The sequence below is a fragment of the Schistocerca cancellata genome, chromosome 6 (genome assembly GCF_023864275.1).
Source record: "Schistocerca cancellata isolate TAMUIC-IGC-003103 chromosome 6, iqSchCanc2.1, whole genome shotgun sequence".
NCBI classification, from domain to species: domain Eukaryota; kingdom Metazoa; phylum Arthropoda; class Insecta; order Orthoptera; family Acrididae; genus Schistocerca; species Schistocerca cancellata.
Window position 1 is genome coordinate 18,691,013 of NC_064631.1, and position 23,284 is coordinate 18,714,296.

A 23,284-nucleotide genomic window follows, 5' to 3' on the forward strand; every position below is an offset into this window, starting at 1 on the left:
CGGACCTCACTGTTGCTCCAACCCACTGCACTAGTGCCGCGTCGCAACTCCCCGACTGGTAGGTCCAGACTGCACTCCAGGCGCGTTGGGGTCACATGTGGCTTTATTAAAAATACCACAGGTTCAATAAGCATTAACCCCAGATATCTGTTCTGTCCTGTACAAATAGCACTGTACATTACAGCATGTTTGTGGGCAGCAGTCTTGTTTCTATGTGTTTGACAAAACAGGCACCAGTTTCTTTAGAACCTATAGATCCAGTCACTACATCTCAACAGAACATGAATCTTAACACTGATGACAAGTTTCTGGCAACCCAACTTGAAGGCATATAGATTACTTTTGTACAATCTATTTGGCATGTCAGTCAACTTTATATTCTTGCTAATAAACTCAAGCATTCAACAGATGGAAAAGAAAAGACACAACTTCATCGATACCATGAATCGCATCTATGTAAGGCTAAAAAAAACTCGGTAGTCCACTGAAAAGTCTGTTTATAATAGCTCCTAGTATGCCTTTTCTTTTGATTTAGAAAAGCCTCTATCCTTTCCAGATCGACATGTCAAATAGCTTATTACAAAAGTAATCTATATATTAACAGTTTGGGTTGCCACAAACTGTCATCAAAATTAGGATTCATGTTCTGCTGATATGAAGTGACTGGACCTGTATGTTCTAAAGAAACTGATGCCTGTTTCATCTAACATATTGAAACAAGAGTGCCGCCCGCAAGTTAGTCAGTACTCATTAAGTCTGTGGTATGTTTCATAAAGCCACATGTGCCCCCCAGGGCCATTCTAAATTGCGAGCACATGAGGGAGCACAGTGTTTGCTGGTTATGGGCTTGGTGAACCGGGATTTCCTGAGCTGTGGACTGATTAGTGTTGCCAGTTGTCTGTCACCATAAGATCTGGACATGCTTCAGTGCAGTGACCACCACATGGCAATGGAATATTGAGTGTCACAGGGAACAAGGATCTTGTCTTAACCACCCAGATCATGATGGTGGTACAAGCCTCTGTATTTAAAAAAAAAAAAAAAAAAAAAAAAAAAAAGCAACCTCAAGATGTGCTAGGATGTTCTGGATTACTGTTGAGGCAGAACAGTCACTAGTGGGTGACTTTTGGGATCCTGCTATGCCACAGTTGTATAAAGCAAGTGTGGCTTTATTTGGGTGGATTGTTTGTTTCCTTAGCTGGTCATGGGAACACCCTAGCAACTACGACTTCTTGAACACTAGATTCTGATGGTTTGGATAGTCCATTGGGCAGTAACAACACCCATTCTACAGAGTGTGGGAGGGTAGTCCCCCTGAGTGGGTTTCATCTAAAGTTAAGTCAATAATTCATAACAGGGCATGCCCATCATCTCAAAATGTCTTTCTTGTGATGCTAAGAGAGGGGGGGGGGTTTATATACAGAAAGGGCTCCGTGCATTGACTGGAATCCAACAAACTGTTAACTGACTACTTATTTGAACATTACTGGTTAAAACAGCAACATCACAGCAAGGCACCCAGCTCCTGAAGTCAAAACATGTGGGTAAGTAAGCTATTGCGTTGAACTGCACCATACCTTTAACTACAATCGAGGATTAGTAACTTGCAGTGACATCATGCATGTGGATACTGCAGAGCTTGAGGAGGACTGGGCTGAAGAAAGGGTCATTGAAGTGTAAAATGTAATGCATTGTGTGAATGAAACACTGGAAAACTTGGGATCGCTTGCATGATATTCAGTTTGCCAATTCTACCAGATAATATTAAAGGTGGATATTTAAGGCTAAAAGCCAGACCATACTTTCCAACTCCTGGCTGCCGTTGTTGAAGGAACTACATGTACCTCCCCTGACTTCAATTTCAATTGCTCATGTCAACATCCAGCGTGGAGCAGGGAGTGAAAGATGTTAAAAAAAATCCACAAATTGTGGGTGACTAAATGCATACTACATGCTGAATTGAAGAAGGTGTACCCCACAATAAACATGAGTGGGTTCAGAACACATGTGGAGGAGGTGAAACTGTCTACAGGAAACACATTTTAAACATAGTGACACACCTTGCTCAGGATATGGCCTGCACCAAAAAGACGACCTGAGTGAGGACAGGATTAAAGGAGTAGTAGCTGTCTTTGTACACTGACACTTATCCTCAACATCTGCCCCTTTCAGAACAGCTATTCATTCAGTTGCTACTGACATGCACATGCCATTCGATATTACAGTTTATAAAGTGTATCTGCCACCAATGAAATTTTTGATAGATTGGCTTTTTTTGACATGATTTCACAGCTCCCCCAACCACTCCTACAAGAAGGAGATTTTAATGCACATAATGTGCTACAGGGATCTAAATCAGCCTGCCCCAGGGGATGAGTTGCCAAAAGCCTCATTGTGTCAGAAGAGCTATGTCTTGTTAACTCAGGTAGTCTGGTGTCTTTCATTCAAGTGACCACTTTCCTATCTAGTCCACCTTTCATACAGAGCTATCCCTGAAAGGTAGCCACCACAGTGGATGCTCAGCAGAGCAAACTTGATACTGCACAGCCAACTAGCTGTGCTTGAACGCTGAGATAGCAGGCAGTACTGGGTGGATCACATTACCGGCATGATCCACTGTGCTGCAGATGCATGTGTCCCAAAGTCTGCAAGCCAACTGTAGAGGCGACATGTCCCATGTGGAAATGATGAGGTTAGATACGTGACTTTGCAGCAGTTGAAATACCAAACATCTGCTACGATCCTCACAGCCTTTCGGGTCACAAGGGCAAAGGAACAAAGGGAAATTAAAGAGAGCAAGAAAAGGACATGGCACTAGCTTTTCAAAGCAATGGGATGCTGTAAGGAAGGTATCTTACAAACGTTTCAGAGACTTATAACTGTTGTACTGTTGTCTCCATTGTACACGTGGGAACATCACACAGGCAATGACAGAGTAACTCAGTATCACTGCTACTGTAGACCAGCATCCAGCTTTCCACTGCCATCTGGCACCAATGTAGAGGGGTGGTTGGAATTTCCATTCCAACACTACCAAGGACTAAAATTGCCCCATTTCTATGTGGGAGCTTGAGCGTGCATTGTCTCCAACCAAGGAGACTGTACTAGGTAACAATCAAATCCTGTACAGCATGTTCCAGTACCTCAAACATTATTCAAAGGAAATCCTCCTATCCATTTTAAATAAAATTTTGTTGATAGAGGATTTTCCTGATTCTCAGAAAGAGGTTAGTGTCCTTCTGAAACCAGGGGAGGACCAAATGTTGTCCAGTAGTTATCATACCATTGCCCTCATGAGCTGAATAGGAAAGGTGATAGAATGGGTGGTCAACTATTGTCTGATTTGCATCATAGGATTGTGGGAACTACTTGGTCAATCTGAGTTTGGTTTGCGAGGTATCATTCGACCCTCGACAACCTCACCCTAATGGACGTGGAAATACAACAGTCTTTTCTATGCATACAGCACTTGATAGATATCTTCTTTAGTCGTGAGAGTGCCTATGACACTACTTGGAAAAACATCAAATTCTGAGGTGATTACATATATTCATATAGTTCTTCCTTTCAAGGCGATATTTTAGATACGGCATTGATGATGCTCTTTGCAAGTGATTCGAGTGAGAGAATGATGTCCTTCAGGGAGCATAACCCAGTTTGCTATTGCCATCAGCAGTATTACATCCACAGTTAAGTCTCCTGTTCAGTGTTCATTGTTTGTGGGTGGTGTTACCATATTCTGTTCCTTCTCCAGCCTTGTAACAGCCACTCGCCAGGTGCAGCTGATGATAAGACACTTTGAGCAGTGGACAGATAGCACAAGTTTTAAATTTTTCTCAGAGAAATGTAGTTTTTTTATTTTAATTGTCTTGTTCTTTTAACGTACCTGTCCTTTTAATGTGCCTGTTCTTAAAATGAGGGACAATGTTCTCAAGTTCTGTGAGGTTTCTGTTTCACACATTTGAAGAGTGGGTGACATGGTTACCGTGTCTGAAGCATATAAAGGCAAAAGGCCTAAAGGCATTGAATATTTTAAAATGACTCAGCCACAGGTCACGGGGATTAGACTGAACGTGTCTGCTCCAGTTTTACAAGGTGTTTGTGCGATACTGCCGTGACTACGAATGCACAGCTTGTGGCTCAGATAAGCCATCTTAACTGAAAATCATCGAAGCTGTTCCCCAGAGGGGACTGGGTTGGCAACAGGAGCATGCAGGACAAGTCTGATTCCTAGTCTCTTTGTTGAGGCTGGTGAGCCACCTCTCCTCGCCTGATGCAGATCCTCACGATGCACCGTGTACACACCCTCCTCCCAACCCCACAGTTATTGACATCGTCCTCCAATGGAGCGACTACTTGGAAATAGACTGAGAGCAATGAGGCCATTTGGAATTCGTGAGTAGGAGACATAGTGGCTCTTAATCCGGTATTTCTGTGCTTCGTTGAGACTGGAATCGTTTGCTGTCCTGTTTAATGATATCTGATATCTGCAATTGTTTTAGATTTATCAGTGTACATAATAATTTTTAATCAGTGTTTTACAGAATTTTATCTGAGCATAATGACTGTGTTGTAGTTTACCCTGATGACGTAAACAGCGGAATTCCATTGGCTGTACTCTATTATTTCCGTTCTCGAGATTTGGTTACCTGATACATTCACAGTGTGTGATGCTGAATTACATGTGACCTTGAGGGTGCAGAAGCAGATGCTGTGTTTTCCTGGTACAAAATTCCTCATCTGCACAGGCTCCCTAAGTTCACTTCAGGCTATACATCACATGTACACAGCATAAAAGCATATTCAGCTGATCCACAACACCTTTTTCCACTTACAGAGACAGGACAAGGAAATTTTGGAATTCAGGGTAATGAAGGAGCTTAGAATGCCTGCTCAGAAAACTCAGTTTCCGAATGCGCTGCATGTGTACATGCAAGTACCTCACTGTTGAAGCATAAGATAATGCGTCTAAGTGGGAGGATGAGTGTTTATGACTGAGAAACAATAACCTGCAGTCAATGAAACCAATGACAATAGCCATTGAGTTCCTCCTCCTGGCACTGGGGTGAGAGGAAGTACTCTTAACGCACATCCGGGTGGGGAGCTGTCCTCAGACACATGGATTCCTTCTCTCACTGGAGAATCCACCAGTATGCAGTGCATATGGTGTACAGATATCTGTACACTCCATTTTAACTGAATGTGTTTTGTACCAAGCTGCGAGGGCTGTGGAAAACTGATCTGCCCTCTTCCCTCCATTTTAGGAGACAGTGAATGGTGAATCAAATGTGAAGGTTTGTTTTTTGAATAGATAAAGATTCTGTGTGATGTCCAACATTCTCAATAATTTCTTAGGTTGAAGATTTCATTATGTTTCCAGGATAATTGAGTCATATTTCATTTTCCAATTTATGTGCCAAGTCCTGTTCCCTGTTACATTATTTTAGATGTTGTTTTTTATTTTTTTTTTATTTGCATGTCAAGTGTAAATCTCCAAGGTCATCGAACGTGTCAGTACATGAGATTACAACGTAAAAGTATAAAAATAAATGTTCATGAACCTGGAAAAAGTCAGTCCATAAGTTTAAGTAAACACTATCAGCGATACAATAAGAATCAGGAACTCCACGACAGAATAGGAGGAGTGATCCATGAGGAAACTCTTCAGTTTTGATTTGAAAGTGCGTGGATTACTGCTAATATTTTTGAATTCCAGTGGCAGCTTCTTGAAAGTGGATACAGCAGTATACTGCACACCTTTTTGCACTAGAGTTAAGGAAGTCCGATCCAAATGCAGGTTTGATTTCTGCCGAGTATTAACCGAGCCGTTTATTCTTGGGAATAAACTAACATTGATAACAAGAAATTACAATAAGGAATATACATATTGAGAGGCCAATGTCAAAATACCTAGACTCGTGAACAGAGGTCGACAAGAGGTTTGTGAACTCAAGCCACTTATTGCCCGAACCGCCTATTTCTAAGCCGTAAATATCCCTGTAGAATGGAAGAGTTACCCCAAAATATAATACCATACGACATAAGCAAATGAAAATAAGCAAAGTAGACTAATTTTTGTGTCAAAGTATCACTCACTTCTGATACTGTTCGAATAGTAAAAATGGCAGTATTAAGTCTTTGAACAAGATCTTGAACATGGGCTTTCCACGACAGCGTACTATCTATCTGAACATCTAGAAATTTGAACTGTTCAGTTTCACTAATCATATGCTCGTTCTGTGAAATTAAAATGTCAGGTTTTGTTGAATTGTGTGTTAGAAACTGCAAAAACTGAGTCTTACTGCGATTTAACATTAGTTTATTTTCTACAAACCATTAACTGAGGTCATGTACTGCACTATTTGAAACCGTGCCAATGTTGCACACAACATCCTTTACTACCAAGTTAGTGTCATCAGCAAACAGAAATATGTTAGAGTTACCTGTAATACTAGAAGGCATATCATTTATATAAATAAGGAACGGGAGTGGCCACAACACTGATCCCTGGGGCACCCCCCACTTGACAGTACCCCACTCAGATCCCACATCACACCCGTTATCAACATTGTGAATAATGACCTTGCTGCCTGTTGCTAAAGTAAGAGGTGAACCAATTGTGAGCTACTCCCCGTATTCCATAATGGTCCAACTCCTGTAGCAATATTTTGTGATCAACACAATCAAATGCCTTAGTTAAATAAAAAAAATATGCCAAGAGTTCGAAACTTTTTGTTTAGCCCATCCAGTACCTCACAGAGAAAAGAGAATATAGCATTTTCAGTTGTTAAACGATTTCTAAAGCTGAACTGTACATTTGATAGGAAATCGTATGATATAAAATGATCAATTATTCTTACATACACAGCCTTTTCAATAACTTTTGCAAACACTGATGGCATAGAAATAGGTCTAAAATTATCTATATCATCCCTTTCTCCCTTTTTATAAAGCGGCTTTACTACTGAGTACTTTAATCGTTCATGAAACTGACCATTCCTAAAGGAAAAATTACAAATATGCCTAAATACAGGGCTAACATGTGCATCACAGTACTTTAATATTCTGCTAGACACTCCATCATAACTGTGATTGTTAAATACTGTACATAACCATGAGAGTCCTTAGTCTTCAGTGATTTAATTATTGACTCAATCTCCTTCTTGTCTGTATCGCAAAGGAGTATTTCAGACATCAATTTCGGAAAGGCATTTGCCAAGTAAGTTGTATGATTTCCTGTAGAAGCCAAATTTTTATTTAATTCACCAGAAATGTTCAGAAAATGATTGTTAAATACTGTACATATATCTGATTTATCAGTAACAGAAATATTTTTACTGCGAACTAACTTTATATCGTCGACCTTGTGCTGCTGACCAGACACTTCCTTCACAACTGACCATATGGTTTTAATTTTATCCTGTGAATTAGCTATTCTATTTGCATACCACATACTCTTTGCCTTCCTAATAACATTTTTAAGCACCTTACAATACTTTTTGTAATGGGCTACTGTAGCTTGATTGTGACTACTTCTAACATTTTGATATAATTCCCGCTTTGTTCTACATGATACCCTTATCCCACTAGTCAGCCACCCGGGCTGCCCATTACTGCTAGTACCCCATTGAGAATGTTCTAATGGAAAGCAACTCTCAAAGAGTGTGAGAAAGCATTGTATTTATCATCTATGTTATTGGCACTATAAACATCCTGCCACTCTTGTTCCTTGACAATTTTTAAAAAACACTCTATTGCTGTTGGATTAATTTTCCTACATAGTTTGTAATTAAGTTATTTAAATTATTTAATAGTTATTGTTTGTGTACTTTAATCACAAATTGCCTTGAGGGATTCATTTTTTGGTCTTTTGTGTCAAAGTGTCATTATGAGTGAGAGAGAGAATAACAGGGTGATTGAGCATTCCATTTTATATTTTACCTTTGGTGCATACTTTTCACTGGATGGTGCATTATCAGCTCTTCAGTTATCAGGACTTGCATTGATTTTCCCATAGATTGCAATTGTGCTTTGAGTATACTCAAGGCTGGATCCAAAGCCTTACATACTTGGGAATCACTGTCTTTATTTATAAATTCATTGTTTACTTGAATCTATAAAGATTATTGTTAGATGTAATCACAGAATGTGGTAGCTTGTTGTAACAGGTTGATGTCATCATAAGTCACAGTATGTCTTTTAGAGATACAGTATTCTGTAACAGTTGACTTTGTTGATTGTTCTTTATCCTTGTGATGCTTATGCTCTGTGCATCTTTCTTGTGCAGTATGGTTCATCTGCCCTACATACATTTTCCCACACTGGCATGGTAGTAGCGACACAGGGACTCGGGAAAGCAGTTCAAATCCCGTCATGTACTTCCCTCCTCAATCTTACATTTGAGCTGTGCCCACACAATGCCGGCCCATGATTGACAGCAAGGAGGAGGGGATGTTAAGAAGGTGCTCAACAGAATTAATCGGGGAGTGGAACAAGTCAGTTTGTCAAAATTTTGCGCCATCTGAATGATGCCATATGGTTGAATACCAGTGAGGAGTACAAAATAATTATATGCCAGGACAATCTAAAATCACAAACCTGAAGGTGCTGCAGTGTGTTACTAGACAATGCTCTTTTTCTTACCTTCTTGCAATCTCTGAACTGACTTATCCAGCCAGTATGGGGGGATGTACAGTTTGATGTGGATTCTGAACCACAGTGCAGTTTGGTACTTTTCACACTAATGACTGATAAAAATCATTGAACTAACTGGGTATTGAGCAACAGATTTTGGATCCAGAGTCTCACTTAATCAATGAGCCACACTTCTCTGTACAAACACATTTAAAAAACCACTTCCTTCCTTTTATATTTTCATGTGATACTTTCTATGCTTTTATCTTGCTCTTTTTTAAATTTATTAATCTACTAGATCTGTAGTGAACTGCTTCTGACAGTAACTACATCATTCCCAATGCGATTACTGCCCTTATTCCTATGCTACCATCTTTATTCCATTTTTCTGTGGTTTTTATAAATAGCATATTGTTTTTTACCTATTCTCTGCCAAATTAGGTAGTGCTCCAGTTCTCATGACTTCATATTGAAAAGTATGTCTAGCTCCAACCTTCCCTTCCTTTTTAATGTCACAGTACTGCAGTCTGATTCATCACATACATGCTAGTCTAATAATTACCCCATACTAGTATAATATTTGCAACGGTCTAGCCACAGTGGTAACACCGGTTCCCATCTGATCAGTGAAGTTAAGTGCTGTCGAGGTGGTCTAGCACTTGGATAGGTGACCATCCAGTTTGCTGACCACTGTTGGCAAGCAGGGTGCACTCATCTCTTGTGAGGAAAAACTGAGGAGGTACTTGATTAAGAAGTAGCAACTCTGATCTTGTAAACTGCCATAGGGCCAGGAGAGTGATGTGCTGACCATATGCCCTTCCATATCTGCATCCAGTGATGCCTGTGGGCTAACGATGAATCGGTGGCTGGTTGGTACTGTTGGGCCTTCCTGGCCTGTTCGGACAGAGTTTTCTTTAGTATAATATTTAAGTGTCAACCAAATGGTTGACTATCCCTTTAGTGCAAACTGGGGTAGGTGGGCATTTAGGCATACGAGATAGGTCGCATCTCCTCACAAATTCTGTATTCATTATGAATGATTGAAGTTATAAATGAAGATGAGAAACATGATGTGTAAAAAAATTTGGATCTAATTTTGTGTATAGCACAGAGCAAGTGTACTGGTGTTCTGTATTCATATATGGGGTGTCTTATATATCTTGCTCACCCATATCTAATTGTCGTGTATAGTGCAGAGCAAGTTATGTATTCCTATGCGATATCACATATATCTTGCTCACCCAAAATAACTTTTTTCTAATATGTTGAATGAAAAATTGTTTCAACCAATGTTTTTAACATCATTGGGTAGTTCTTGCTGAGGGTATATATTTTATGTAACTCCACGGATATAGGCGATATGGGCTAGAGGTTAAATTTTTTAGTACAACCATGAACATTTTATTCCACAATCGACTCTCCCTCTCCAAGAGCTATTCAAAAATGTATCACACTGTACCGTTTTATCCACAAAACTAGTATTAAGGAAATGATAAACAATACATAACTTCTCTAATTAATCACTTCAGTGCATTTCATTAACTAAATCACTTAACCTTTTCAAGGGACATTTGAACATTTTACAAATTACCAATAAACAATGAATGCAACAGTACTGCACTGTAGAGTAATTGGGTCTTGATATTGTACAGTAGTGTATTACAGTACTTACAACAATGTGGAAGTTACATTGCCCTTTCAGTAAGTTTTACTGTGATACTATCATTACACGAAAAGCAGCGTTTACAGTGCATGCTCAAATTAGTGACCATTGGCATTCATACACGGGTCACTCTGTAGATGAAGGATGCCCTACATTGTGCTACTACTTCTTCTGTGATGGCTGTACAATCATCAGTATTATGTTGCTGCATGTCTTCTGGTGTTGTTGGAACATTAGGTAGACAGCATCCTTAACTGCCGACCACAGAAAAAAAAAATCCAGTGGTTTAAGGTCCAGAGATGGGGCAGCCATTTAACTGGCCCAATATGTCCAATCCACGTACAAGGGTGTGTACAGTCCAGAATTTGTTGTGCTCATAAGGCATTATGTGCAGGGCATCCATTGTGCTGATACCACATGATCACACTCTGATTCAGAGGTTCAGTGTCTAAAAGAGCAGGAAAAATGTGTCTTAAAAAATCAGGCATATTGTCTGCCATATTAGTTGTCATTTACAAAGAAAGTTCCAATAACAGTATATCCAATAATTCTGCACCAAACATTAATGTTCCATGGACATTGAAGCTCTACCTGTCAGAGCTGTCATGGGTTCTTGATGGAGCAATGATGCACATTTCTCATATTGGCAATTCCTTTGTTGGAATTTCTCATATTGGAAATTCCTTTGTTGGAGAATGGAAAATGGAAATGAGTGTTTGGCATCATTGGCCGGGAGGCCCCTTGCGGTGCAGGTCCGGCCGCCTTGGTGCAGGTCTTATTTATTTATTACGTTAAATGCCACAATGGGTGACCTGCGGGCCGGATGGGGATGAAACGATGATTAAGACAACACAACACCCAGTCCCTGAGTGGAGAAAATCCCCGACCCAGCCAGGAATCGAACCCAGGCCCTTAGGATGGCAATTTGTCATGCTGACCATTCACCTTCGGGGGGGTGATGGCGAATGATGCCTTGTCACTAAAAGAACATCTGAGAAGAAAGTAGGATCAGTCAGAAGTTGTTGTGAGCCCACTGCCAAAATTGATCCCTATTGTTGAAATCATTTCCATGAAGTTCTTGGTGTAAATGAACATAGTAAGGATGAAACTTATGGCATTGCTGAATGTGATGTGCACTTATTTTCATAACAACAACTTCATGTTGAATTCATCATGTGCTGACTTGAGGATTCACATCTGCAGCAGCGAGCACAGTGACTTAACAGCTTTGTCTGTTCATGTTCTAAAAACAGTTTTGAGGACTTGTATTTAAGCTTCCTGTTTTACGTAGATGAAAAATGAGATCATTGAACGTTCAGGAAGAAGGTGAGGGAGTCATCTGCTGTATAGTATTTGTGCCTGAAAAGAATTTCGCCCGCCCACAGCAAATTACAGTTCAGGTATGTACAGTAGAGTGCAACATAGACGTAATAACATAATAATCACAATGTTCTGTAACAGTAGTGAACGTAAAAATGCAAGTTACTAAATCATTTCTTATGAACGTATTTCCTCCGTAGATGAGCAGCATTTCTATCTTATCAGTATGCGTGTGCTTCATACACCTTTACACAACAAAACCTGTATTCACAATGTGTACTACCGCCAGAGCAGCTACTAAGTTACTCTGATGCATGACAACACTGGTTTGCAGTGTACTGTACACTAAACCAACAACAAATGAGGTGCGTGGGGGAGAGAAGCGTACCTGTGTTGACATGAACCCACACCTCCACTGCAGCAGTACAACAGGTGTGTAATGTGTACAACCAAGGCAGTAGACAGCTCAGTTTCTTCACAACCTGTGTACTCTGTATAGTTTGCATATTACCTTTTATTGACAGAAATGGTACAATGTGATACACTTCTGAGTAGCTCTTGGAGGGGATAAGTGTATTCTTGAATAAAATGTACATGTTTCCAGCCGGTCGTGGTGGCCGAGCGGTTCTAGGCACTTCAGTCTGGAACCGCGCGACCAGTCTGGAACCGCGTGACCGCTACGGTCGCAGCTTCAAATCCTGCCTCGGGCATGGATGTGTGTGATGTCCTTAGGTTAGTTAGGTTTAAGTAGTTCTAAGTTCTAGGGGACTGATGACCTCAGATGTTAAGTCCCATAGTGCTCAGAGCCATTTGAACCATTTTTTACATGGTTCCATTTTTAAAATTTAACCTCTACCCTAAAACTTCTACACCTGTGTAGATGCATAAAACATAAAAACTCAGCAAGAACTACCCAGTGTTGCTAAAAAACATTGATTGAAACAATTTTTCATTCAACACATTAGAAAAAGTTATTTTGGGTGAGCAAGATAAATGGGACACCGTGTATATGTAACTTTTAATAACATTAATTTTTTGTCCACTCTATTTTTGTTGCATAATACATATTGCAAGGGTTTGTAAATTAATGTTGTTAACTTTATGGTTACAGTATTTTTTGTGTGTCATTATACACTCCTGGAAATGGAAAAAAGAACACATTGACACCGGTGTGTCAGACCCACCATACTTGCTCCGGACACTGCGAGAGGGCTGTACAACCAATGATCACACGCACGGCACAGCGGACACACCAGGAACCGCGGTGTTGGCCGTCGAATGGCGCTAGCTGCGCAGCATTTGTGCACCGCCGCCGTCAGTGTCAGCCAGTTTGCCGTGGCATACGGAGCTCCATCACAGTCTTTAACACTGGTAGCATGCCGCGACAGTGTGGAAGTGAACCGTATGTGCAGTTGACGGACTATGAACGAGGGCGTATAGTGGGCATGCGGGAGGCCGGGTGGACGTACCGCCGAATTGCTCAACACGTGGGGCGTGAGGTCTCCACAGTACATCGATGTTGTCGCCAGTGGTCGGCGGAAGGTGCACGTGCCCGTCGACCTGGGACCGGACCGCAGCGACGCACGGATGCACACCAAGACCGTAGGATCCTACGCAGTGCCGTAGGGGACCGCACCACCACTTCCCAGCAAATTAGGGACACTGTTGCTCCTGGGGTATCGGCGAGGACCATTCGCAACCGTCTCCATGAAGCTGGGCTACGGTCCCGCACACCGTTAGGCCGTCTTCCACCCACGCCCCAACATCGTGCAGCCCGCCTCTAGTGGTGTCGCGACAGGCGTGAATGGAGGGACAAATGGAGACGTGTCGTCTTCAGCGATGAGAGTCGCTTCTGCCTTGGTGCCAATGATGGTCGTATGCGTGTTTGGCGCCGTGCAGGTGAGCGCCACAATCAGGACTGCATACGACCGAGGCACACAGGGCCAACAACCGGCATCATGGTGTGGGGAGCGATCTCCTACACTGGCCGTACACCACTGGTGATCGTCGAGGGGACACTGAATAGTGCACGGTACATCCAAACCGTCATCGAACCCATCGTTCTACCATTCCTAGACTGGCAAGGGAACTTGCTGTTCCAACAGGACAATGCACGTCCGCATGTATCCCGTGCCACCCAACGTGCTCTAGAAGGTGTAAGTCAACTACCCTGGCCAGCAAGATCTCCGGATCTGTCCCCCATTGAGCATGTTTGGGACTGGATGAAGCGTCGTCTCACGCAGTCTGCACGTCCAGCACGAACGCTGGTCCAACTGAGGCGCCAGGTGGAAATGGCATGGCAAACCGTTCCACAGGACTACATCCAGCATCTCTACAATCGTCTCCATGGGAGAATAGCAGCCTGCATTGCTGCGAAAGGTGGATATACACTGTACTAGTGCCGACATTGTGCATGCTCTGTTGCCTGTGTCTATGTGCCTATGGTTCTGTCAGTGTGATCATGTGATGTATCTGACCCCAGGAATGTGTCAATAAAGTTTCCCCTTCCTGGGACAATGAATTCACGGTGTTCTTATTTCAATTTCCAGGAGTGTATATGCTATGCTGACAGTTACATCTATTTTTATTTTTTCTTGTAGCACTATGACTTGGTGCAGTATTTTTAATTACATTAGTTTTTATTTAATTTTGTAATGAAATATAGAAGTGTGACTTAACACAATCGCTATTAACAACAGAAAGAGCTTCTGTTGGATATTGAACATTAGCTCCTCAGTGGGGTTAATTTCTCAGGAGTAGGGAAAGAAGAGAAGAGCAGTTATAAAAGTGAACATCATTCTTAATTTTTCATTAGTTTTATATCTGCAGTGTAAACACACTTTATTACACGTACAGGATATATAATGTCTGAAAGCTAGATGCCAGTTAGCAAAAACTAGTCCCAAAAGTGTCCCAATATGTGCAAAAGAAATTATCATTTAGCCACATAATATCCAGTTTCCAATAACATGCATACATGTGGAAAAATGTAGACGTTGGTGCAGCTTAGCTACAAGTGAAGTTAAGAGATCGTTGGCTGTTGCCTTAAGCAATCTATAGGCTACAAAATTAACTTACATGATTGTTCAGATGTGAGAATGTTACCACTGGTATGTTACAGACATACAACTTATGGTATGGGGGCAGTTTCTTGTACCTATTACTTTGTGTAAATTATATTTTAATTGGGATACATTCTGTAGCAGAACACAAGGGTACAAAGTAACATGTTGTGCCATCTCTGTCAGGCTAGTGGAGTGGTGATTGATGTCCAGAGTCAACTGGATCTCTAAGGCCACTGGGAGTGGAGTCATCTGGGAAACTTAACTCTTGTGGGTGCTGGCAGTGAGTCCCAGATCTTCATTGTCTTGCATGTTGTGCAGGTCTGTTGCAGGTGTATGGAGTCTTGTGGGATGAGGTAGATTTCTCAATGACCCCTCCCCACCCTGTACCACAACACACACACACACACACACACACACACACACACACACACACACACACAAATCAAATTCTCAGATATTAAAAAAGTGCGTGAATTCTTGCATTAATATTTTGATGTATGTTGAACCACTCATTCACTGTACAGTATGCCTTCATCAAGAAGTAGTGCTGAACCTACCCCTTATAGGGCCCCAGACATATGATTTGTTTTAAATTTGGTAGGTATGTGAGGAACTTACTTTCAGCTGGAATCATATTTTGTTGCGACTGCTGCATGAGTGTACTAGGCCCTGAATGTTTTTTTTCTACCTGATGACCCCACTGGACAGTAATCCAAATCACTTTTATTTGATTCAAGGATGAAGATTGTTTTCCAGGTATCTGCAAATGGTGCACAGAGACTGTGAGCTCTCTGTGCATGTGTTGGTCCAATGTGAAGCTTTCATTATTGTAAAGGAGAGTGATTATAGTCCTGGCTGCAAGTTGTCTCTTAAACTTCCTTGGATTTGGTGAATATGGTTGATGCCGCTCATTGCTTGCACTGACTTTACTTCCATTTCCTAATTGTGGCCTCTGGTTTCATCACATGTGATAATTCTCACAAATAAGTCGTTTCATTCATATATATTTGGAATAATGTTATTGGTCTTGTTTCACATGAATCCCAGTTAGACCCACAACTTTACACTACAACTGTTATGGCATATTTTCATTTTGCTGCCTCATGTAGGATTATTCACATAATTTCTATCATCGTACTGTTGTAATATATTGCATTGTTATTGCACTTTTCAAGCTTTCATATATGTGACTCTCGTATTTCAGTTAACCTCAATGTTAAGTCAAGTAGTGACTGAAAAGTCTTTGAGTATCTGCTCATAATTTTATTTATTATGGTATCAGCTTTTATGCAGTAGATATTTGATCTTATAAATGTTAGTAGTGAAGATGATTAAACTTATTGAATTGTGTCTACCTTTGTAAACAGCTGTATTTTATGTGAGATTTAAAACTTTCACAGCATACATATTGTTCCATAAAATTTCTGAAGAACTGCTGGATGTTTGTAACTTCCTGCCGCAATATTTCGGTGCAGTATCTTCTAGCCATCTTAAGGTGATACTGGCAAAAACTCCCTGAGCTCTGGTATTTAAGGCCCCGCCGGCACATGCTTGGTGGATTCACATGGCAATGCACATACGCTACTTGAGCGCATTCAATTCTGCTGCGCTGCGCGCCCTCTGTTGTGAAAACTCACTGCACCAATATCAATTCAGTTATCTTCCTGCAGTTCCATCACAGAACTATGCCGGCTACAGAGGCCATGAAGTGTTTCGATGATTGGATTCCAGGCCAAATTCATTGGGAAACCATTGTCACGATTAATAAGAGACTCACTGTCAGACAGCCATATTTCCAAGGACTCATTAATAATAGAAATCCAAAAGTTAGACGTATGGGCCACAATTTTTGTTTCATTGTAATTCATGACATGAGCAGTGGAAATACAGTGCTCGGCGATGGCAGTCTTACAAGATCAATGTTTTATTAAGCAACTCAACATATTGCAAAATAGATAAGGATCCTACTACCCACGTGGTGCGGAAAACAGCAGAACTTCTAACTAACAGTTCCTTACCAAAGGAGGTAATTAAGACACTGAAACCAAATAGTTCAGTTCCACCTAGGCTATATGGATTGCCGAAGATCCACAAGGATAACGTGCCACTACATCCAATTGTGAGTAATATTGGAGCAGCCACTTAGGACTTAGCAAAGTATTTGGCGTCTTTGCTCAAATCAATGGTAGAAAAGTGTCCACATCACATAAGGAATTCTAGTGATTTTTATCAGCAGACTTAAGTTATTGCAGCTGCAAAGTTATGACTTTTTGGTCAGTTTTGGTCAGTTTTTATGGAGGATTTTGAGGAGAGAGCACTCGACTCTGCCACTTTTAAACCGACAGTATTTTGGCGGTACGTTGACGACACTTTTATAGTGTGGCCTCATGGTCTAGACCGTCTCCAAGAATTTTTACGTCACATGAACTCCGTACATGAAAACATAAAATTTACCATGGAGATAGAGAGAGATGGTTGTCTGCCATTTTTAGACGTCTTGGTACGACGGAAGAGTGATGGCACACTTGGTCACTCGGTGTACAGAAAGCCCACTCATACAGACCTGTATCTACAAGCTACTAGTTGCCACCATCCAGCACAAACAATGGGCGTTCTCAAAACCTTGGTCCACCGTGCCCATACTATCTCTGACGCCGACAGTCTTCAAGCGGAACTGGAACACCTGCAAAAAGTATTTTTGAAAAATGGCTTTTCACCTAGGCAAGTGAACAAAGTGATGAAGACCTACAAACGACGGAACAAGGAAGAGAAAGAGGCCTTCAGGTCGACTGTTTATCTACCATTTATTGGGAATATTTCTTCACAGATAGGCAGAATATTGAGAAAGTATCAAGTGAGAGTCATCTTTCGCCCTCCTTCCAAAATTTCATCACTGGTGGGATCCGTTAAAGACGACCTGGGCCTGCGTAAACCAGGTGTTTACAAAATTCCATGTGAATGCGGCAAATCATATATAGGGCAAACAACACGAACTGTGCAGGAACGCATTGTGGAACACCAACGGCATACTCGCCTTCTCCAACCCACCAAGTCCGCAATCGCCGAACATTGTATTTCCACAGACCATTCCATGAATTACAACAACACAAAAATTTTGGCCCATACATCAAACTTTTGGAGCTCGATTATCAATGAATCTGTGGAAATAAGAGTGTCTGACAACGAGACTCTCATCAATCGAGATAGCGGTTATCAGCTGAACTCTGCTTGGAATCCTGTTATAGAGAAACTTCGTAGTCGACGTAGTTATCTGCATAAAGATGGAAATCGACCTGACACCGATACGCCAGGCTTTCACAGTGGAGGGCGCGAGGCGCAGCGCACGGAGCCGTTATGAACGCGCGCGCTGAGCAGCGCATGCGCAATGTCACCTCAGAAGGCTGTAAATAGCGGAGCTCAGCGCGTACTCGCCGGTATTACTACAGTGGCATTCACCTGAAGATGGCCAGAAGACTCTGCGCCAAAATATCGTGGCAGGAAGTTACTGATATCCGGCAGTTCTCCCGTGTTTTTATGGAACAGTTTTGACATAGTTTCACTTTTTACAAATGTACCTCTTGTGGACTCACTACATCTCATAGACAATAGATTTGGAACTGACATTACAGCACTATTTGAGCACACCCTCTCCTCTACATATTTTTTATTTAACAATGAGTTTTATGAGCAATCGGATGGTGATGCCAAGGGGAGTCCTTTGTCTCCCCTGGTGGCCAATCTTTTGATGGAAGATTTTGAGGAGTGACCACTCGTTTCAGCCGCTTTTAAACCAACAGTATTTTGGCGATATGTTGATGATAATTTAATAGTTTGGCCTCATGGTTTAGATAGTCTGCTAGAGTTCCTACAACATCTAAACTCCATACATGAAAACATAAAATTTACTTTGGAGTTGGAGAAGAAGGGTTGCCTGCCGTTTTTAGACATCTTGGAGTGACGTAAGAGCAATAACACACTTGGTCATCCAGTATACAGAAAGCCCACTCACACAGACCTTTACTTACAAGCAGCTAGTTTCCACCATCCAGCACAAAGAATGGGTGTTTTGAGGACATTGCTTCACCGAGTCCACGTCATCTCTGACACCGATAGTTTGCAAACAGAACTGGAGCACCTTCAGACTGTATTTCTGAAGAATGGGTTTTCGTCCCAGCAAGTGGAGAGAGCACTGCAGACCTGTAAATGACAGAGCAAAGAAGAGAAAGAGGCCTTTAAAATGACTGCCTATTTACCATATATTGGTAATATTTCAGCGCAAATAGGCAGAATACTAAGAAAATATAAAGTGAAAGCAATCTTTTGCCCTCTTGCAAAAATTTTGTCACTGTTGAGACCTGTCAAAGATGACCTAGAGCTGGGCAAGGCAGGTGTTTTCAGGATTCCATGTGAATGCAGCAGATCTTATATAAGGCAAACGACGCGTACTGTGCAGGATCGCATTGTGGAACATCAGTGGCATACTCGCCTTCTTCAGCCTTATAAGCCTTCCATCGCCGAACACTGTAATTCCATTGGTTGTGTCATGAATTACAATGAGAGAAAAATTGTTGCCCATACGTCTAACTTTTGGAGTTCTAGTATTAATGAGTCCTTGGAAATATGGCTGTCTGACAGTGAGTCTCTTATTAATCGTGACGGCGGTTTGCAAATAAATTTGGCCTGGAATCCAATCATCGAAACACTTCATAGCCTCTGTAGGCGGCGTAGTTCTGTGATGGAACTGCAGGAAGCTAATCGAATTGATATCGGTGCAGTGAGTTTTCACAACGGAGGGCACGCAGCACAGCAGAATTGAATGCGCTCAAGTAGCGCATGTGCAATGCCAAGTGAATCCACCACACATGTGCCGGAGGCGCCTTAAATACCAGACCTCAGGGAGCTTTTGCCAGTGTCACGTGAAGATGCCCAGAAGACTGCGCCGAAATATTGTGGCAGGAAGTTACAAACATCCGGCAGTTCTCCCAAAATTTTGTGGAGCAGCTGTATTTTATTCTTCTTGTGGAGCTAAATTTTCATTGCTACTCAGTCAATTAAAAACAAGAATTGAACTCGTTGTAAAAATCTCTTTAAAGAGTTGGGGATTATACCAGGAAATCCTGAGTACATCTACACAGCCAGTGTTATTCACAGTAAGAAAACATTAGCACTTATCACATTAACAGCTTTTTTCATGAATGTGTTTTGATGAAACTTAAAAATTAAAACAATAAATTCTACCAAGTAATCAGACTATACAATAAATTGCTTAAAGTAAAAACTAACATAAATGTTTTCAAAAATGCATGCGTTTTAAATAAGAGATACTGTACTGTAAATTACTGCTTAAATGTCACAAATATGTGATTAATAAAAATAATAAGGGTTGATAAAAATTTAAAAATGATGTGTGTCTGTCATTCTGAAACACTCTTTTAGAGTATAATCTCTGTTACTGGAAAATTGTGTATCTTAGATCTGTGATGGTCATGAACTCGGTATCTCCTATAATGTGTGGCATGCCGACTCAGAATTGCAGACAGACAAATGAATGTGCTAAGAATGAGGCAGGAACAAAAGCAAACTGGTGCTTTTCATTTATTATAATGTTGTTCTGCCAAGAACCGATGGAAGGTTCTGTTAAAATGAGGCAGGGGTATAATAATGGTCCTAATGTTAGTTGGACAGCTTTGTTTGTTCAGTGTGTGCAGTGAAATGTTATGATGAGATGTGAATAAATAGTATAACATTAGTTTTGGAATTATCCAGACCTGTAGTTGATCATGTGCATGTTTAACTGTTAATTAAGTTTCAGTCTATACTACTATATAAAGACAAGTTGTTGTTTAACATTGTTACGTTCATTTGGATATAGCTTCAGAGGCTACATATGTTTTAAATATGTATGGTATATAAATATCAGTGTATTGTGTAAAGGGGAAACGCTGTTAGCGAAACTCTCGAAAAGTTATGGATCAGTGCACTTCAGATTTTTACACAATACTGTAATAAACATCCAGAAAGACATAGGCTATATATTTTTTAAACAACAATGTACAGGTTTTCTGTTAAAACCAATTATAAGAAAGAAAATGCTGTGCCATACTATGCTTTGAAAACGTGAATTTTTGTGTTCTTTCTTGCACAGTACGGTAATTCATTTAAAATATGTATAAGTACACATACACACACACTTTCTCCTTACATATAAACAAAAACTGAATACACAACTAAGTGCTGTTTTGTTTTCTTTCTTGCTGTCAGTTTTAATAGAGAATGGGAAAGTTGTATCTCTGGATTATCAACTTATGATTAGAATACTACTATGGAATCTGAATAGTCCAAATCTTTGTTATCCATCCCATTTGTAGATTAAAACTATGCGAAATACACTCATCGAAGCTTCTATCCTCACAAGCTTAGTGGCGGGAGAGGTCTCTCGTACCCCATATACCAATGTTCCCAACTGATTTACCCATGTATTGTAAATTATTTCAGTTCCTAGTCAAGGCTTTGTTGCCAATAACAATAAACAAGGCTCAAGGTCTGTGAGGTGTGGGAAGAGGAGATGGAAAGAGGAGGAGGAGGGGGGTGGGGGAATAGACAGAGGATGAGGTGGTGGTGGGGGGTAGGTGATGAGGAAGAGGTGGACAGAGGGAGGGTGGAGAAGGTGATGGACAGCAAGAGAGGAGAGAAGGAGAAGGAGAGTAGGATGCATACCCAATCCCATACATATTTAGCAGTTGCGAAGCATTGTCTGGTTTGCTAGTAGTGTATAAAGTTGATAAGTCTAATATCATTGGAAAAATAATATGTGAGTAAATGAACAATTAATTTATGTTGTAAATAATGTATTGAATATTGTATTAGCTTTGATGTATCATTGAAAAATAATATGTGAGAAAATGAACAATTAATTAATGTTGTAAATAATGTATTGAATATTGTATTAGCTTCGATGTAAGCAATCACTGTCCATTTGTGAGCAATATTTTATGTTTTCAGCTTTGAAACCTCAGTTTGCAGAGTCCAAAGAAATAGAAGAATTGAGTAGCAATTTTGTGATGGTAAATGTTGGTGATGATGATAAAGTGGTAGGCAGTTCATTTGCCCCAGATGGAGAATATATTCCACGCATCATTTTCATGAGTGAGTTTATTAAACATCTTGCATCTCTCTCACTAAAATTGATGTATATGTCGTGATATCATTGATATTTGTCCACAAAACTGTACTGCAAATTATCCTTAAATTTGTAATTTTTGACTGGTTTTAACATAAAGAGTGTTGTATAGTTATTGTTATTATTTTGCCAGGTCCAGATGGTGAAGTGAGGCCAGAGTTTTATAATGAGGGAGGCAGTGAAGCATATAAGTATTTCTATTCTGATGTTTCAAATATAATAACTACAATGAAGAAAGTCCAGAGGGCATATAAAAAGAAACTCAAATCAAAAGACACGCAAGAACTTTAAGAGGGATGCATGATGCTTCTTTTCTAGTCACCTATATATATTTATCACAGAAACTTGAGATTTCTATGAATTATTTAGGTACTCATGCACTGTTTTGTGAAAATATTGTAGTTAATTCTCTTGTCATTTTGTATAATTGAAATATATATTTTTTGAAATTTTCTGAACTTTTCTTTAAACCTCACATTGTCTTCCACATGTAACTGAACCCATTTGAGAGTCTATTTTATGATGACTTGAAAATTACTTTTTCATATCGTCACACACTTTGCCGCAGAGTGAAAAATAAATTCTACTTTTAAAAGGCCTCACTCAGGTTTATTGATGTGCTTAGTTTTTGAATTTCGTGTGTTTTATATACCCAGTTAGACTGCTGTTGTGCTGATTATAACATGTTTTAGTTGTCTAAATTTAATCTGACTCTTTCACTAGATCATAATGACAGATAAGATAGGAAAGACCAAACAGAAGAGGAAGTAATAGGGAAATAGATCTGATGGATGTATGTATTGATTTGTGTTGAATGTTATGAAAATTCTCTATCTAACTCTTGAGATTTCACTTTTAATTTTTCGCTAGATATGAGTTTCCCCTCCTCCATTCTTAGAGTTCAGGTTTTTCAGCTTTTTTTTAAATACTTTACATGATCTGAAAAGTCTTGTATTAAGTTGGACTACTCCTTAAGAATCTTAGGTCAGTACTCTGCCAGTAATGCAATGTGTGTTCAAAACATTTGGTGATTTGTATCAAATAGCAAATAAAATGGAAGATAATAACAAAATATACTCATTTATCTCCAGACTAATATAACTGGCATGCTGCACTTCACACGCAACTCAGAATCTTCATTTTTTATGAGTAAAAGTTGGCTTGGCTTCTGTGCAGCCAGTGTAGACTTATAGTCATTACAAATAAAATTCCTGACAGTTACATGCTCAGTGCAATCTCATTGAGTTTCCACCTGTGTTGATATCCCTGAAGAAGCTATTTGCATGGTACAGATGGGGAACAAATCTTTTGATTATGCAAATCCTTGTCAATGGTATGTTAACACTACACTCATCAATGTCCAGTTTACTTTCTGTCTGGACATAGCCTGAACAATCCATCAACATCCTTTGTGCTTATGAT

At 40.3% G+C, this 23,284-nt stretch overlaps 1 protein-coding gene across 1 annotated transcript in view; it reads left to right on the forward strand.

Annotated features, from left to right (window-relative positions):
- The window catches only part of LOC126190633 (thioredoxin domain-containing protein 12-like), a 46,872-nt gene extending 24,558 nt beyond the window's left edge, over positions 1-22,314 (forward strand). Inside the window, exons 3-4 of the mRNA XM_049931051.1 lie at positions 21,685-21,828; positions 21,996-22,314. Coding sequence (XP_049787008.1) covers positions 21,685-21,828; positions 21,996-22,153 — 302 coding nt within the window. The 3' untranslated portion in view covers positions 22,154-22,314. The remainder of the gene's footprint in view (positions 1-21,684; positions 21,829-21,995) is intronic.
- Positions 22,315-23,284: the final 970 nt, after the last annotated feature.